This window comes from Giraffa tippelskirchi, chromosome 11, assembly GCF_054371585.1.
Source record: "Giraffa tippelskirchi isolate mGirTip1 chromosome 11, T2T-mGirTip1v1.2.pri, whole genome shotgun sequence".
NCBI classification, from domain to species: Eukaryota; Metazoa; Chordata; class Mammalia; order Artiodactyla; family Giraffidae; genus Giraffa; species Giraffa tippelskirchi.
This window is the reverse complement of record NC_137285.1, coordinates 93,612,897-93,631,136: the sequence shown is the minus strand read 5'-3', so window position 1 is coordinate 93,631,136 and position 18,240 is coordinate 93,612,897. Positions and strand designations below refer to the sequence as shown.

The 18,240-nt window shown below is 39.3% G+C and overlaps 1 protein-coding gene across 1 annotated transcript in view; it reads right to left on the bottom strand.

The window, feature by feature from the left end:
• The window catches only part of ATM (ATM serine/threonine kinase), a 150,433-nt gene that overhangs the window by 127,994 nt on the left and 4,199 nt on the right, over positions 1-18,240 (bottom strand). Inside the window, exons 3-6 of the mRNA XM_081545355.1 lie at positions 9,625-9,719; positions 9,430-9,542; positions 7,255-7,400; positions 3,704-3,868 (exon numbers count right to left, since the gene is read on the bottom strand). Coding sequence (XP_081401481.1) covers positions 3,704-3,868; positions 7,255-7,400; positions 9,430-9,542; positions 9,625-9,696 — 496 coding nt within the window. The 5' untranslated portion in view covers positions 9,697-9,719. The remainder of the gene's footprint in view (positions 1-3,703; positions 3,869-7,254; positions 7,401-9,429; positions 9,543-9,624; positions 9,720-18,240) is intronic.

The following is an 18,240-nucleotide window of genomic DNA, read 5'->3' as shown; positions in this document are numbered from 1 at the left end:
AAAGTTCTAAAAATGAGTGGTGACAGTTGCACAACAATGAATATTCTTAATACCACTGAATCGTATACATAAAAATGGTTAAAACAGTAAATTTTATGTTATGCATAACTTATCGTTAAAAAATACTTACACTGAGGTCCTAGCCAATATAAGGAGAAAAAAGAAATCAGGTCACATGGCTCAGTAAAACTCTCTATTACTTGCAGATGACATGAATGTCTAAACAGCAAATTCCCCAGAATGAACAAAAGAGGTGTTAGAGCTAATAAGTGAGTGATTTTTAGCAAGGTTCCACACTGATATGGTATTTCTGAACAATATGGAAAAGAAAATGTTTTTAAAAGACAGTAAAATTTACCAACTCCCAGATGTTCAAGCTGGTTTTAGAAAAGACAGAGGAACCAGAGATTAAATTGCCAACATCCGCTGGATCATCAAAAAAGCAAGAGAGTTTCAGAAAAACATCTATTTCTGCTTTATTGACTATGCCAAACCCTCTGACTGTGTGGATCACAATAAACTGTGGAAAATTTTGAAAGAGGTGGGAATTCCAGACCACCTGACCTGTCTCTTGAGAAACTTGTATGCAGGTCAGGAAGCAACAGTTAGAACTGGACATGGAACAACAGACTGGTTCCAAATAGGAAAAGGAGTACGTCAAGGCTGTATATTGTCACCCTGCTTATTTAACTTATACGCAGAGTACATCATGAGAAACGCTGGACTGGATGAAGCACAAGCTAGAATCAAGACTGCCGGGAGAAATATCAATAACCTCAGATATGCAGATGACACCACCCTTACGGCAGAAAGTGAAGAAGAACTAAAGAGCCTCTTGATGAAAGTGAAAGAGGAGAGTGAAAAAGTTGGCTTAAAGCTCAACGTTCAGAAAACTAAGATCATGGCATCTGGTCCCATCACTTCATGGCAGATAGATGGGGAAACAGTGGAAACAGTGTCAGACTTTATTTTTCTGGGCTCCAAAATCACTGCAGATGGCGATTGCAGCCATGAAATTAAAAGAAGCTTACTCCTTGGAAGGAAAGTTATGACCAACCTAGACAGCATATTAAAAAGCAGAGACATTACTTTGGCAACAAAGGTCCGGCTATGGTTTTTCCAGTAGTCATGTATGAATGTAAGAGTTGGACTATAAAGAAAGCTGAGCACAGAAGAATTAACTGATGCTTTTGAACTGTGGTGTTTAAGACTCTTGAGAGTCCCTTGGACTACAAGGAGATCCAACCAGTCCATCCTAAAGGAGATCAGTCCTGGGTGTTCATTGGAAGGACTGATGTTGAAGCTGAAACTACAATACTTTGGCCACCTGATGCAAAGAGCTGACTCGTTTGAAAAGACCCTGATGCTGGGAAAGATTGAAGGCAGGAGGAGAAGGGGACGACAGAGGATGAGATGGTTGTAAGGCATCACCGACCCAATGGACATGGGTTTGGGTGGACTCCAGGAGTTGGTGATGGACAGGGAGGCCTGGCGTGCTGTGGTTCATGGCGTCGCAAAGAGTCAGACACGACTGAGCAACTGAACTGAACTGAACAGCAGTATAAATCTAACAAAACTATACAAATTCTGCAGATGCTGATAAATCAAAAACGACCTAAATAAATGGAGAGATAGAGCATGCTCATGGACTGGAAGAGTCTATGTTGTTAAGATGTCTATCCCTCCTAAATCGTTCAACAGGGTCAAAACAATCCAAATAAAACTGCTGCAGGACTTTTTGTAGAAATTAACATGCTGATTCCAAAATATATACAGAAATGTTGGTTTAGTCTTAGGCCATCTTCTCATCTCATATTAAACTCTTACCTAGACAATTTCATCCATAACAATGGCTTCAGTAGCCACCTCTACCAAAGATATTTTGAATGTAAACACCTCTTGAGCAGAGTTTCATTTCAGAGAAGGTTACTAACTAGAAAATTTCAACAAAAAGACTGATTATTACAAGTGGAAGTAGTTTCCTTAAAAATACAGAGAATTTCAGAACACGTGCCAGATGATGGAATCATTATACACAGACTAGAGGAATGACTCCCTATTTTTCAGAGAGACCCATCGTTATAAGTAATAATCTAAAATGTACAAATATCTTAAACATTTAGGCTGAACTATTTTGGTGACAGATGTGTTGGAGTATCCTAGACATCACTGGACTATCCTCCAAAGGCTGCTACTAGGCTTTCTGAGGCCCTGTTTGAGATACAATTTCCTTTGTGTTCAGAAAAACAGCAAAGGCCCCAGATAGATAAGAAATTAAGCAATAGCTGAGAAGACCTTTATTCATGTAGGGACAGTAGAATTCAGTGTAGGGCACGGATTAGGTCATGGTTTTATGGTCCACAAACATCTTATTTTGAAATGATAAACTGACAGTAAAAAAAATACAGATAAATGTCTATTAAGTTATCACAACTTATTTTGAATACTTCTCAATGAAAATACCGAGTTTCTAAATTTTCAGAGGCAGCTGCACTAGAAGACTTTGACACCTGGCTTAAAGTCACCTCGTTAAAGCCAAATACCATTTCCACCCACTAAGCCCACCCAGAGTCAGAAATACTCTACCTTTGAAATCAATAAACTCAAAAATTTCAGTCTCTGACCAAATTTCCTTTGTGGTCACTTAGTACTTCTCACCTAGAAACTGTCAACAATAACTCGCTGGCAACCATCCCACTCTACTTACAAGTCACTGAGTCCTATATATTCTACTACAGGATTTTTTGGCAAAGAATCCACCTGCAATGCAGGAGACCTGGGTTTAATCCCTCAGCTGGGAAGATCCCCTGGAGGAGGGCATGGAAACCCACTCCAGTATTCTTGCCTGGAGAATCCCCATGGACAGAGGAGCCTGGCAGGTCGCATGGGGTCGCAAAGAGTCGAACACAACTGAGTGACTAAGCCCAGCACAGCACCTTACCGGTGACCTGCTAACTGCCTAGTCCAACTGATACTTCTGTGTCTTACTACCTCTATGCTATGCTATGCTATGCTAAGTCGCTTCAGTCGTGTCCGACTCTGTGCGACCCCATAGACGGCAGCCCACCAGGCTCCGCCGTCCCTGGGATTCTCCAGGCAAGAACACTGGAGTGGGTTGCCATTTCTTTCTCCAGTGCATGAAAGGGAAAAGTGAACGTGAAGTCGCTCAGTCGTGTCCGACTCTTAGCAACCCCACGGACTGCAGCCTACCAGGCTCCCCCGTCCATGGGATTCTCCAGGCAAGACCACTGTACTACCTCTACAACACTTGAAATGCCACACCTCTTTCAACTTGAAACTCTCTTGCTTTCCCTCTTCTGACACCTCTCCCTCTTGGTTTTCTTCTTTCTACTCTAATCATTGTTGAGTTTAGGTGTCACTGATCTGTGAACTCGCGTCCTTCTAACTTTTGGTTTACTTCGTTTTTTTCTGTCATTGGACTGCCAAGTCTTTGAGGAGAGGTATAGCATCTTTCAATTCTGCAATTTAAGTTCTGATACCAGGCACCAAATACACTATTAGTGACAACAATTTAGGAAGTACATAATACATAAAAACTGTTAAAATCTATAACCATTTAATTTTACCAAGGTACTGTTAAACTGTGAGGTCATTTGGGAGATATATATAGTCTCTCCATGCTCTTTTGGCGAAATTTCATTTCACAAGGAAAAAATCACAAACAACAAACTTCAAAACATACCGAGCCACTGTTGCTGAGATATTTCACACCAGTATTTCCTCACTGAAAGAATGTCTTTCAGCAATATATTGCTACAATCAGCTCCATAAATAGCACCACTGGATGAATCTTTCACTGTATCCATGATATAATTCAACAGTTCTTGACATTTCAGTCTGGGTGCTCCTATTTAAAAATAAACAAGCAGAAACATAAATCTCAAGAAAAATATGTTAAGGACGTTTGGAACAGCAATTGTATGAACCTCCTTCTCATAAAAGAGTGATTAGAAAATTACGGCCCTTGGGGCAAAATTCAGCCAATCATCTGTTTTTGAAAACGAAGTTTTATTAGACCACAGACATAACTATTAACTTACATATTGTTTAGGGCTACTTTCATGCTAAAACGGCCAAGTTGAGTAGTTGAGACAGAGACTACATAGCCTGCAAAAGTCAAAGACATTTATATCTGGTCCCTCTACCGATCTGCTAGTCTGCCAAATCTGTAGGATTATATAACAAAAACAGTCATTCACTCTGTCCTTAATAATTAACAATTTCTGGCATGAGATCTAAAATGATTCAAAGTTTCTTGGTGTTTTTAATAAAAATCTGAATTTATTAGAATAAGATATTAAGGAGACTACTATTTACTTTGAAAAGCAAAATTACTTTCAAGTCCTATAATAGCATTTATTGCATACAAATATATAAGGCTATAATTTTTAGTTTTGTTTATTAGAGGTCCTGAAAGTTTTACATATATATATATACACACATATATACATTTTATATATATACATATATATATAAAATGGATATATTCTTAAAGGTAACAAAGTACATTTAAAAATTACTTACTTAGTTACTTCTGTTACAGTAAATCATGCTGGTGTCAACAGCTGAAATTTTTCATGTTTCACTATTAAAAACCTTAAAATTGCATATATATTTTTTGTTGTAAGCTATGAGCAAGTCATTATGTATATCTGAATATATACTAGTTTAGGGTTTTTTATAAGACTAGTTGTATTCAGTATATAAGTATGGTAAATAAAAATATACTGATACAATAAAAAAATCATTACTCCTTGGCCTTTTGGCTAAAATACTATTTTTACTAATGACTTGTATTATAATTTTAGAAATCTGGCTAATGATGAAATGCACAATCATAATATCCTCTGCTGTAACACCCTGTGCATTTCTCTCTTACAGTCTTTGCAACATTTTCTTAACTATAACTTCTGTCATAGTTGAACAATATTTGCTTACTGGTTCCTTTCCAGCTACCTCTTTTTCTCTCATCTCTGTTTCTTTCATCAAACCTTAGATGTTAAGCAAGTCTGGCAAAATTTAGACACATGTTAAATTCCCATCAACCCTCAAACCTTTTGAAAAGAAAATTTAAGAAGTGAGATAACATGATAGCAGCAGCCTGGTCTTGGGCTGAGATTAACAATGTTAAAGTTACAAAGTAAAACTCGAAAGAAAAAAAAGCCTTAAAGGAAAATACACTTTAAAATGTGATCTCCGTTGTTAATTTTGCAACAGAAGGGTTTTTTTCACTTTAAAGCAAAATTCTAAGCTGCATACTTTTCTGATGGGCTACGAATTAGCTACAAGTATCTTTCATTCAATCATAAATTCTGTAAGACCGTATTAAGATGAATTAAGAGCCCAGGAGTAGTAGCCAAGAACACAAATTTTAATAGATGCAGAGCAAAAGCAGGTGTAAAAACATTTCAGTGTGGTTTTCCTTTGTCTATGCTGGAGTCTCTTCTCAGGACTTGGAGCTATCCACATGAAATGGCATCCAGAGGAGATAGAAAACTAAATTTTTGCTAAAGCCACTGTCTTTAGACTCACCTTTCCTCCTACCATTCTGAAGTATCATTTACTAACAATTCCATATCCTTCTACCTAATAATGTTTACCCATATTTGGCTTTTCTGATTCTTAAACTAAACTTGGCATCACAAAGCCACTTTCTCATTTGTGAAGAGTAAACAGTTTGAGTCCAAGCTCCTAAACAATACTTCTGTTTCTAGCTTTTCAGCACTGTATGACAACCATTTCCTTACAGAAAGCAATTTCTGCATTCTGGTTCAAAAATACCAGCTTTTCAAAACATCAACCATGTAAGTACAAAATGGGAGCCATGCGGCTCATCAGGAGCAAAAAAGAACTTGTCTTTTTTTTTTAATTTATAGTAAGCACGGTGCTGGTTGAGTATGGGTTCTCACTGCCAAGAAAGCTAATTGATCTTAGAATGAATTAGTTAAAGTATAAAATAAAAGATATCCAAGCCCTGTTCCACTCCATACCAATCAGAATATGCCTATAAGACTGAGTCCCACACGTTTCAAGAGAGAGAATTAAACTGAATATTTAGAAAAGTGACACAATAGTAGGCCATATGAGCTAAAGGAAGTAGGTCTGTTTAGCTTACAGAAGAGGACTCAGGAAATATCATGTCTAACTTCAAATGTCTCAAAGGACGTCATATTAAAGAAATTAGTATTTTTCTGTATTATCTCAGAAAATAGAAGCAGTAACAAACAGACAAGTTTTCCCTACTATGAGAACTACTCAAAGATAGAAAAGAAAGTCTCAAAAGGTATGTTTAATGATTGAGACTATCTAAGTGCCAGGGATATACAGATGGGATTCAAGAAAAATGGGTAGATGAAATAATTTTTTTTTCCAAGCTGTAACGAGTAGATTCCTGCCACACAAAGTCCATAATTGAGGTCCTGTTACAGTAGCCTCTGGAAACTCATTTCTTCCTAAACTGCAGCTGGTACACAAAAAAAGGAGGATGTATTCTGTCTGCCAGCGGAAGCAGAGGCAATGGAGATTGCATTCAAGCTCCAGTGGCCTTCGGCAGCCTAGACACCTGCATGTGATGAACGGATGGGGATCCAGGAGGAGCTGAGAGGTGCATTAAGTGTTCAGATTTGAAAGGCATCAAACCATCCCTCCAGCTATAAAAGCACCTTTGAAAACCATGACATCTCTTTTAGACTAAAAAAAAAAAATTTGTTGTTTAGTCACTCAGTCATGCCCAGCTCTTCATGACCCCATGGACTGTAGACGGCCAGGCTCTTCTGTCCATGGGATTTCCCAAGGAAGAATACTGGAGTAGGTTGCCGTTTCCTTCTCCAGAAATAATATTTTTTAATTCTTTCAACAGTGAGATTCTATCATTCTATGCTTGTATAACAGACTTCCCTTGTGGCTCACCTGGTAAAGAATCAATCTGCAATGAGGGAGTCCTGGGTTCAATCCCTGGGTTGGGGAGATCTCCTGGAGAAGGGAAAGGCTATAGACTCCAGTATTTTGGCCTGCAGAATATTGTATAGTCCATGGGGTTGCAAAGAGTCAGACATGACTGAATGACTTTCACTTTTTCACTATGCTTGTATAAATTTCTCCAAATATTAGAAGCTATAATATTAAAAATCATTATATGTACTAGAAATCAGAGTTACTATTCAACTTTTATCTCACCACATTCAGACCAAACTCATGAAACAACAACCCACTAAGCCAAGTAACAGCACTTACTTTTATTTGCACATTTGATGAAGTATTTGACCAAGCCACTGATTTCTTGCATCTTTTTCTGCCTGGTGGCTTGTGTTGAGGCTGATACATTTTGTCTTGCTGTTCTCAGACTTTCTGTTTCTTTCTGAATATATTTCTGTAAAAACCTTGAAAAAAATGAAATGGAATTCCAGAAAATTGTTAAATACTAACATTATTTTAATAGTTTCAAAATGTTCTTCAGGCCATCATAAAGAGCATTTTTAAACCACATTTCTTCAAACAATGTACACTAACCAAAACAATTACATTTCCAAGGCCAAGCCCTCAACACCAATTTAAAGTCTGGTCTACAAAGTTCTTAATCTGTTAACTTCCCTGATTTTCTACTGCTTTCCCGCTTGCTTTCTCATTTATCATTAAAAGCTTGCAATACAATTAAGGGTTCTCAATTCTTTCTAACCTTTCTGCTATTCAGTACATGACGTGCGTGTGTGTGTGTGTGTGTGTGTGTGTGTGTGTGTGTTACATGACCTACTATTAGGAAAATTAAAATGCAGGAAGTCTTGTCCAAGCTTCAGAAGCAACAGAGTAGGCCTGTAACCTGCTTCTGATCTGCTTGGACACTGCCTGAATTTCATACCTGCCTGCAAGCACAGCAAGTCAGGGGGCACCTTAGATAAGAAAGGAGTGGGTCTTGGAATCTCTTAAGCCCCTGAGGACCTGGCCAGTCCCCCAGGGTCTAAAACATCTTATGACTCACAAGGTGAAACCACATTGTAAAAATTAAATCAGAGTTTCATTTGTGCATGCAAACTGAAGATGATACCAGTTTGTGGCCTGGGATTATAAGCGGGAGCCCCTAAAATAGCGATTTGAAGTCTCACCCTTGGGGTGGACATACAGCCCAGGACCTTTTCCCAATTGGGACTCCAGATTGCTAATAACAAGGGACTTCCTAGCACTGTTTAAGTCTGAATGCTGGTTGGCTCAATTTGGTGATGTATGTGCTGTTACTCTTCTCTATTGTTTCTATTTCTGTTCTTTTAATAACTGCAAGGAGATCCAACCAGTCCATCCTTAAGGAAATCAGTCCTGGGTGTTCAATGGAAGCACTGATGTTGAAGCTGAAACTCCAATATTTTGGCCACCTGATGCGAAGAGCTGACTCATTTGAAAAGACCCTGATGTTGGGAAAGATTGAGGGCAGGAGGAAAAGAGGACGACAGAGGATGAGATGGTTGGATGGCATCACCGACTCAATGGACATGAGTCTGGGTAAACTCTGGGAGTTGGTGATGGAAAGGGAGGCCTGGCATGCTGCAGTTCATGGGGTTGCAAAGAGTTGGACATGACTGAGCGACTGAACTGAACTGAAATTAAGGTAAATAATCACCTATTAAAAGTTGAACTTACTTATTTGTAACAAGTGATATCTTTTGTTAACAAATCCTTTGAACCTAAAACAAAAGTAAAACTTTCAGCAAAATAGGAACCTCCTTCCAAAAGAGTTGGTAAGGTTTCTAGCCTTAATTTAAATGAAGTCTGCCTATAAGATATTCATGATTAGCTGGGAGTGTTAGGTACACAGATGGCCTACATGATCAGCTTATGCAAAATATTCATCTTTAGATAATAACTGTATTTGTAGTAGGCTTTTGTGGGGACTCAGTGGAAAAGAATCTGCCTGCCAATGCAGGAGATGTGGATTCAAAATCTCGGTCAGGAAGATCCCCTGGAGATGAAATGGCAACCCACTCCAGTATTCTTGCCTGGGAAATCCCATGGACAGAGGAGCCTGGTGGGCTCGAGTCCATGGGGTCACAAAAGAGACAGGAATAAGTGACTAAAACAAAGTTACAAAGTTATAAAGGACTTAATATAACTTAATTTTATTCTCTAATTTGAAATAAAGTCTTATGAATGAAGTGATATGAAAGAAATTCTCTCTCATCTTGAGTGAGATATGTCAAAGACATTTTATTGAACAAATAATTCAAAAATCTTAACTTTTTTATATGAACATCCTTTAAAAATTACGTTTTAGATAAATATTGAGAATCAATTTCCTATGCAAGGCACAATGATATACAAGGAGCAAAGATAAGTTGACCTATATACACACAAAAATATCATAACAGAAATAAAAATGAAAGAGAAAAATAAAGACAGAAAAAGAAAATTAGAAACGAATACCTAAAAACAGCATCCCAATTCAAGTATTTCCCTTGTTTGGAATCTGAATGCTGATCTAAATGTCGAACAGTTTCAGGATCCTGAATCAGGCGCTTAAATCTCTCAATCTCTCTCTGAAAATGAAAAAGAACAATATAATGAGTTACCAATCACACATTTGTTTCAAGGAAACATTAAATTTAAGTAACTTACTACCCTTCGTTCTGTAGCTCTATCAAGTTCTAGTTGACGGCAGCAAATAAGCAGATCATTAAGTGCTAGACTCATGATTCAGATTTCAGAAAACGTATCTGTAAAAAAAATACATATATATGTAAAATTATTTCAGATTGTGGATTTATAGTTAGATCTAACTGTATAACTAGAGGCATATTACAAAGCATAATGATTTTTCTTAATATTTCCATATTTAAATGATTTTCTTAGAATATATCAAAACAAATCCTTAACATGCAAATGTGTTGAAGGTGCAGCAGGATAAAAATAAGAAATGTATAATTTACTTTATTGTTCTGAGACCTCTTCTATGAAACATGACATTTATATTAAAATATAAAAGATGAATAAAAAAGACTGTCAGGCAAAGAATAAGGAAAAGAACACTTAAGGATTTAACACTAACTGAAATATTCAAAAGCACCTTTTCTCATAGATAGTGACTTGCCATTTTCCTGAACCAAAAGCTTAAATTGTTTGTTTTCGAACTGATATGTTAAGAGGTTCTCAGAGCTAGTAAGCCCTGCCGAGCACTTACATCTCAACTGGATTTATGGTTCTCATTTAATACATAAAAACAGAGGAAAATGATACTATTGTTACACAAGGAAATGAAGGAAATTACATGCTATAGTGACAACCTTGTAAATGTCAAAGGTCAACTATAGCTTACTATGCCTTAATGCCATTGCAGTAGACCTCCTTTCAGATTTTTTGATATAATCAAACCTTTCTTTGATATACTTAATATAATCTTTCAAGAAAAGCATTGTTTTAGTATTCCTGAGCCTTTTTACAAAGAAGCTTCATTATTGTTACCAGAAATCTTTATAAACAAAAATAATAATGTCCCTATGTCTGTCTATTATATCTACACTACATGTACATCTCAAGAGGAAAAAAGGAGGGCTGAGTCCTTTCCCCATCTTTTCACGTAAGTTCTACTCAATCTTTCAAGATCAAGCATGTTTTTCTCCCCCTGCTTAATCTCACAGAATCTTAAAATTGGGAGGAACTGAGAGACCATGTCCAATCTTCCTATAAAGGAAGAAATTTCTCCAACAAAATTACTACCCTCTCTTTAGACACTCAGAACAAACTACCTCTACTGGTAGATAGCTCTAGTTGTCTTCTCTATTTATATTCAACAGTTGTTTTGATTCCTTTATCCCTGTTACAACCTCCTTTCAGTTCAGTTCCGTCTCTCAGTCATGTCCAACACTCCGCGACCCCATAGACTGTAGCACACCAGGCCTCCATGATCATCACCAACTCCCGGAGCTTGCTCAAACTCACGTCCATTGAGTCGGTGATGCCATCCAACCATCTCATCCTCTTTTACTTTTACAATCTCCTTTACTGTGCTGTATAATATAGGCCGTTGATTACTTGATAGCCTTTTTCATTTGACTGTATACTTATTGTAGATAAGAACTGTTGTTTTCATTTTTCCCTTATAGTTTTATCAAGAACTCTCCCTTCTCGCTCAATCTTAGTTTAAGCCCTGTTGAGTCAATAAGGAAAATTGGGATTCTAACCAATGAACACACCTTAGCAACATCCAAAGAACCATAAAGGCAGCACCTATATTCCTAATATGTTATTTGTAATGTGAAAAAAATGCATGCTTGCTGAACATGTGACACTTTCAAGAAATGGTAGCTCTAAAGTTTTTTTTTTAAGCTGTGTTGACTTTGCTTTTCTCCCTATCCATCTCTCAGAGATTGATTATTTTCAAGAAAACAAAACAGTTCAGTATTATCTATATAAATAGGAAATGTTCCTTCACTGATACAAGCAACAATATTTACTTGGCAACTGCTGTGTTCAAGGCACTACGCTAGGGGTAGAAACTTAAAGAACAAATCCTACCTTCATGGAGTCATAACTAGCTGGGGAGAGTAACAATAAACTAGTACACGGATAAGTCAATGCATAATTCCAAATTGTGACATATGCCTCAAAGGAAGCAAATACTATTTATGGCCACCTGATGAGAAGATCCAAATCACTGAATAAGACCCTGATGCTGGGAAAGATTGAGGGCAAGAGAAGAAGGGGACAACAAGGATGAGATAATTGGATGGCATCACAGACTCAACAGACATGAGTTTGAGCAAACTCTGGAGATAGTGAAGGACAGGGAAGCCTGGCGTGCTGCAGTTCATGGGGTCGCAAAGAATCAGACATGACTTAATGACTTAATGAAAACAAAAAAAATAAATACCAAGGAAAATGTATCAGAGGAGTTTGCAATAAAGCCAAGATCTGAACGAACCAGTGCCAAGCACAGAAAGAGTTAAGAGAACCAACACCTTAGAGAAGGAGACTAGCCTAGCCAAAGGTTCCTAAGATGGAAAACGCAAAGAATGTTGGAGGAATTTAAGATGACTAGAGGAATTAGAGTAGTTAGCTAGAGTAAGAGCATCACTAGATAGAGTTTAATCCAATTAATACCTTAATCCACAATAATTTAGGGTCCACTCCCAACATGCAACTGGTATGATATATATTTCTTAAGTAATAGCTTCTGAATTGGCAAATCCATTGTCCTTTTCTGATCTCAACCAAGATGATCCCTTTGCATAATTTGACAATGATGTTTATATCCGATCTTCCTGGATCTAATTCTGCCCCTGGCATGCCATTCTCATCTCAATGGTAAAAGTGTGGGCTCTGTGGTCATCCTGCACTCGTTCATACCCTGGTCCTACCACCTAAAAGCTGCATAAACTTGTTGTTCCTATTGTTCTTCAGTTGCTCAGTTGTGTCCGACTCTTTCGACCCCAGGGACTGCAGCACAACAGGCTTCCCTGTCCTTCACCATCCCCCAGAGCTTGCTCAAACTCATGTCCATTGAGTCGGTGATGCCATCCAACCATCTCATCCTATGGCGTCCCCTTCTCCTCCTGCCTTCAATCCTTCCCAGCATCAGGGTCTTTTCCAATGAGTCAGTTCTTCACAATAGGTGGCCAAACTATTGGAGCTTCAGCCTCAGCATTCGTCCTTCCAATGAATATTCAGGGTTGATTTCCTTTAGGATGGACTGGTTGGATCTCCTTGCAATACAAGGGACTCTCAAGAGTCTTCTCCAACACCACAGTTCCAAAGCATCAATTTTTCAGTGCTCAGCCTTCTTTATAGTCCAACTCTCACATCCATACATGACTACTGGAAAAACCATAGCTTTGACTAGACGGACCTTTGTCAGCCAAGTAATGTCTCTTTTTAATACACTGTCTAGGTTGGTCATAGCTTTTCTTCCAAGGAGCAAGCGTCTTTTAATTTCATGGTTGAAGTCACCATCTGCAGTGATTCCGGAGCCCCCAAAAATAAAGTCTGTCACTATTTCCATTGTTTCCCCATCTATTTGCCTTTATATGCACTCTCCCTTCTAGCACCCTGCAGGGCAATTTAACACTGCAAGGTCTCACCACAAATGGAACTGATTCTCCCAGGTTCAGTTTCTACAGAAACTCAGCCACTCCTCTACCATCACAATATTCTTCTATCACATTTTCACTCTGAATTGTAATAGTCTTTTTGTATAGTCTTTTTACTTAACGCACTGGTCATAGCAAAAACCCTCTTTCAACAACACCAGAGAAGACTCTACACGTGGACATCACCAGATGGTCAACACTGAAATCAGACTGATTATATTCTTTGCAGCCAAAAAAAGAGCAGCTCTATACAGTCAGCAAAAATAAGACCAGGAGCTGACTGTGGCTCAGATCATGAACTCCTTATTGCCAAATTCAGACTTAAATTGGAGAAACTAGGGAAAACCACTAGACCATTCAGGTATGACCCAAATCAAATCCCTTACGATTATGCAGTGGAAGTGAGAAATAGATTTAAGGGACTAGATCTGATAAGAGTGCCTGATGAACTATGGACAGAGGTTCGTGACATTGTACAGGAGACAGGGATCAAGACCATCCCCATGGAAAAGAAATACAAAAAAGCAAGATGGCTGTCTGAGGAGGCCTTACAAATAGCTGGGAAAAGAAGAGAAGCAAAAAGCAAAGGAGAAAAGGAAAGATATTTCCATTTGAATGCAGAGTTCCAAAGAATAGCAAGGAGAGATAAGAAAGCCTTCCTCAGGGATCAATGCAAAGAAACAGAGGAAAACAACAGAATGGGAAAGACTAGAGATCTCTTCAAGAAAATCAGATATACCAAGGGAACATTTCATGCAAAGATGGGCTCAATAAAGGACAGAAATGGTATGGACCTAACAGAAGCAGAAGATATTAAGAAGAGGTGGCAAAAATACACAGAAGAACTGTACAAAAAAGATCTTCGCAACCCAGATAAGCACGATGGTGTTATCATTCACCTAGAGCCAGACATCCTGGAATGTGAAGTCAAGTGGGCCTTAGAAAGCATCACTACGAACAAAGCTAGTGGAGGTGATGGAATTCCAGTTAAGCTATTTCAAATCCTAAAACTGATGATGTGACAGCGCTGCACTCAATATGCCAGCAAATTTGGAAAACTCAGCAGTGGCCACAGGACTGGAAAAGGTCAGTTTTCATTTCAATCCCAAAGAAAGGCAATGAATGCCAAAGAATGCTCAAACTACCACACAATTGCACTCATCTCACACGCTAGTAAAGTAATGCTCAAAATTCTCCAAGCCAGGCTTCAGCAATATGTGAACTGTGAACTTCCAGATGTTCAAGTTGGTTTTAGAAAAGGCAGAGGAACCAGAGATCAAACTTCCAACATCTGCTGGATCATCGAAAAAGCAAGAGAGTCCCAGAAAAACATCTATTTCTGCTCTACTGACTATGCCAAAGCCTTTGACTATGTGGATCCCAATAAACTGGGGAAAATTCTGAAAGAGATGGGAATACCAGGCCATCTGGCCTGTCTCTTGAGAAACCTGTATGCAGGTCAGGAAGCAACAGTTAGAACTGGACATGGAACAACAGACTGGTTCCAAATAGGAAAAGGAGTACGTCAAGGCTGTATATTGTCACCCTGCTTATTTAACTTATATGCAGAGTACATCATGAGAAACACAGGGCTGGAAGAAACACAACCTGGAATCAAGATTGCTGGGAGAAATATCAATAACCTCAGATATGCAGATGACACCACCTTTATGGCAGAAAGTGAAGAGGAACTAAAAAGCCTCTTGATGAAAGTGAAAGAGAACAGTGCAAAAGTTGGTAAAGCTCAACATTCAGAAAACTAAGTTCATGGCATCAGGTCCCATCACTTCATGGGAAATAGATGGGGAAACAGTGGAAACAGTGGCTGATTTTATTTTTCTGGGCTCCAAAATCACTGCAGATGGTGATTGCAGCCATGAAATTAAAAGACACTTACTCCTTGGAAGGAAAGTTATGACCAACCTAGGTAGCATATTAAAAAGCAGAGATATCACTTTGTCAACAAAGGTCTGTCCAGTCAAGGCTATGGTTTTTCCAGTAGTCATGTATGGATGTGAGATTTGTACTGTGAAGAAAGCTGAGCCCAGAAGAATTGATGCTTTTGAACTGTGGTGTTGGAGAAGACTCTTGAGAGTCCCTTGGACTGCAAGGAGATCCAACCAGTCCATCCTAAAGGAGATCAGTCCTGGGTGTTCACTGGAAGGACTGATGTTGAAGCTGAAGCTCCAATACTCTGGCCACCTCATGTGAAGAGTTGACTCATTGGAAAAGACCCTGATGCTGGGAAGGATTGGGGGCAGGAGGAGAAGGGAACAAGAGGATGAGATGGCTGGATGGCATCACCAACTCGATGGACATGAGTTTGGGTAAACTTCGGTAGTTGGTCATGGACAAGGAGGCCTGGCGTGCTGCGATTCATGAGGTCGCAAAGAGTCGAACACGACTAAGCGACTGAACTGAACTTTTACTTATCTGTACCTGGTAAAAACAGCAGCCAACACTCTTGAGTGCTTACTGTGGACCCCTAAACTGAGGTCATAGGTGTGGAGCCCTGTACCAAGGTCACAGGATAGAAATTTCTGGAAATGATAAAGTCCCATAGTAACTGTTGTCATGAGCCTCTATTTCCAAACCAGCCAGCACTCTGACCCCGTTCGTGTAAAATACCCACTCTATAGCATCCTAACCAATCACCTAATGCCACCATTCCAGTAGGAATTTTCTGTCTTGAGGCTATAAAAATTGGCTACAAGCCTGCAAAAGTGTTCAGCTCTCCCTTGAGCCAGCCCACTGTTCTAACGGCTTCTCCCACTCTGATTTTATTCTCCTCTCATTCTTCCTTATGTCTGGAAATTCTTTTCCAACTTGTGCACAGATGACATTTTTGGTTGCCCACGTGGGGACTTGGGGTCTCTTCCCACCCGTCCTGGCCTCTCATTTCTCATAGGGATCTCTGCAAACAGGCAAGTGGCTGTGGAAGCAACTGAGGTTGTCTGGCCAGGGTTACCCTCTGGTGTATTCCAAAGGCCCCACTGCTCACTGCACCCCAGTAGCTGCCACGCAGATGGGTGAAGGTCTCTCCTTTTGACTCCTTTCTGAGGATTAGGCCAACCAATACTGTGTGGGCACAGGCCAGGCACTTAAAAGCCACTATGGCCCCTGCCACATGAAGACACCCATGTGAGGATAAGGGAGTCATGGAATGAATCATACCACAAGGGCATCTACCTCCTAGCAAGACAACGTCCATGCTTCATGTCAGGCACAGAGTGGTTGAATCAAAACATAGAGCCCATCGTCCCCTGGCCACCGCCTCCCCAATAGGAATGTAAGGTCGATTCCTCAGCCTATCTTCCCTGTCACTTTCACCTCTTTCCTTTTTAGTCCGGATTGATTTACAGGAGCCTAGGTGTTGCCTTTGAGCCATTCCAAGAGTGCCCTCCACATTTCAGGGAAATGCCAAATGGTGAGTCACCCGGTTGCTCCTGAGAATCTCTTTCTCTGCCCGGGTCACATGGTTCCTTAGCTGAACAGTTCTCAGGGGTCACCTCTCACTGTCGGATCCACCTGTTGGGACGGTCAGCCATTTTGTGCCATCAGTCGCACGGAGAGATCACTGGAACAAAAAGGACGCCTTTCTGTCAGCTGGTGACTCTCAGTACCCCCACTCTATGGCATGTAGGCTAACAGTGGGTTCTGGTACATCCTGGGAGCCTCTGTCTCAGACTCACCCCTTTGCTACATTCTCTTGAACTAGAAAAATTTGACCCTGCGAAAGGCCTGGACCCAATACAAACTGGGGGACCAAAAAAAATGTCCTCTGAATGGCACACTAGATTGTAGCACGATCTTTCAACTTGATATCTTTTGCCAAAATCAGGGAAAGGACTCGGAGTTTCCTTATGTTCAGTCCTTCATGGCCCTTAGTCAGAATCTGGATTTGAGGGACTCACGCTGTACGTGTCTTTCTGTTGCCTCCCTATCCCATCCCCCTCTGCCTCCTTCTCCATCAGATTTCCTAGACGACCTCTACTCGACCTTTCCTATTCACATTTGATATCTATTGTCGGAGGCTAGGAAAGGTTCCCTTTGATCCAGGTCTTTCTCCTATATTCAAGAGCCTGAGGGATCAAAAACTCTCCTGAACATTCTAGAGAATTCCCTTCTAACTACTCCTGTCTCTCAGGGTGGGGAGGGACCAAGCTTCTTTCCCTACCCTTGCAAATTCCCTTACTCCTTCAGATTCTTCTGATCAAACAAACCCCACTTCTCCCAGACAGGCAATCCAAGATTTTTATCAGCTGATCTGCCCCTGACATGAGAGTCAATTTGAGCACTATTTGGTCTATATTTTAGCTACAAAACTATCACTACAGAAAGGAAAGATGACTTTTTGCCATATGATGGCCGTATATTGTTTAGACTCTGGAGAAAACTGGTTAAAATGAAATTTTTTTCTTGGAAACCTGCAAGAACAGTTCTTTTTGCATAAGCAATTAAAAACAACTAGCTTGTTAAAAAGGCCTGTCTAGGGAAAAGCTTGATGTTAATCCTTGCCATGTCCTTGAAATACACAGCCCACTTTGCCTGAGACCTCAGCCTTGGTCAAATTAGAACTTTAAGCCAAGAGAAAAAAAGCGTAAAAGAGATATTTTAAATCTTAACTGGAAAACTATGTGATCTCTATCTGTGCATCTGGATTTATGTATTTCTCAGTGTGTATCTTTATTTTTAGAAAATACTGAAGTTAAGATGCAAATGAGCTCTAATTTAATTGGCCTTAAGAAAAGTATTCGCTTACAAATCAAACAATTCTAAATACAAGAGAAACTTAACTGAATGAATCTGAGGTACACGTGAACTGGGAAATATTCAATATTAAGTATCTAGTATTAATGTTTGTTTGCTAATCTAATATAGACATGTCAAGACATTAACATTAAGCATAATATTTTCATTGTGCCTAGGTTTAACATAAGTTAAATATTGTTGTATTTTATATCTGCTACATGTTTGTCAACAAGGAAAGTATCTCGAGTGAAGAAACTTCTAAACAATAATATGCAAATGATATGAACTTTTAGATAAACTCTATTAGGAATAAATATACTTTAGAAATGTCTGTCTAAAATAGTCTCTCCAGATTTTGGTAACTTGAATTTCTACAGTTGTGCTAAATTAAGTGACAGAA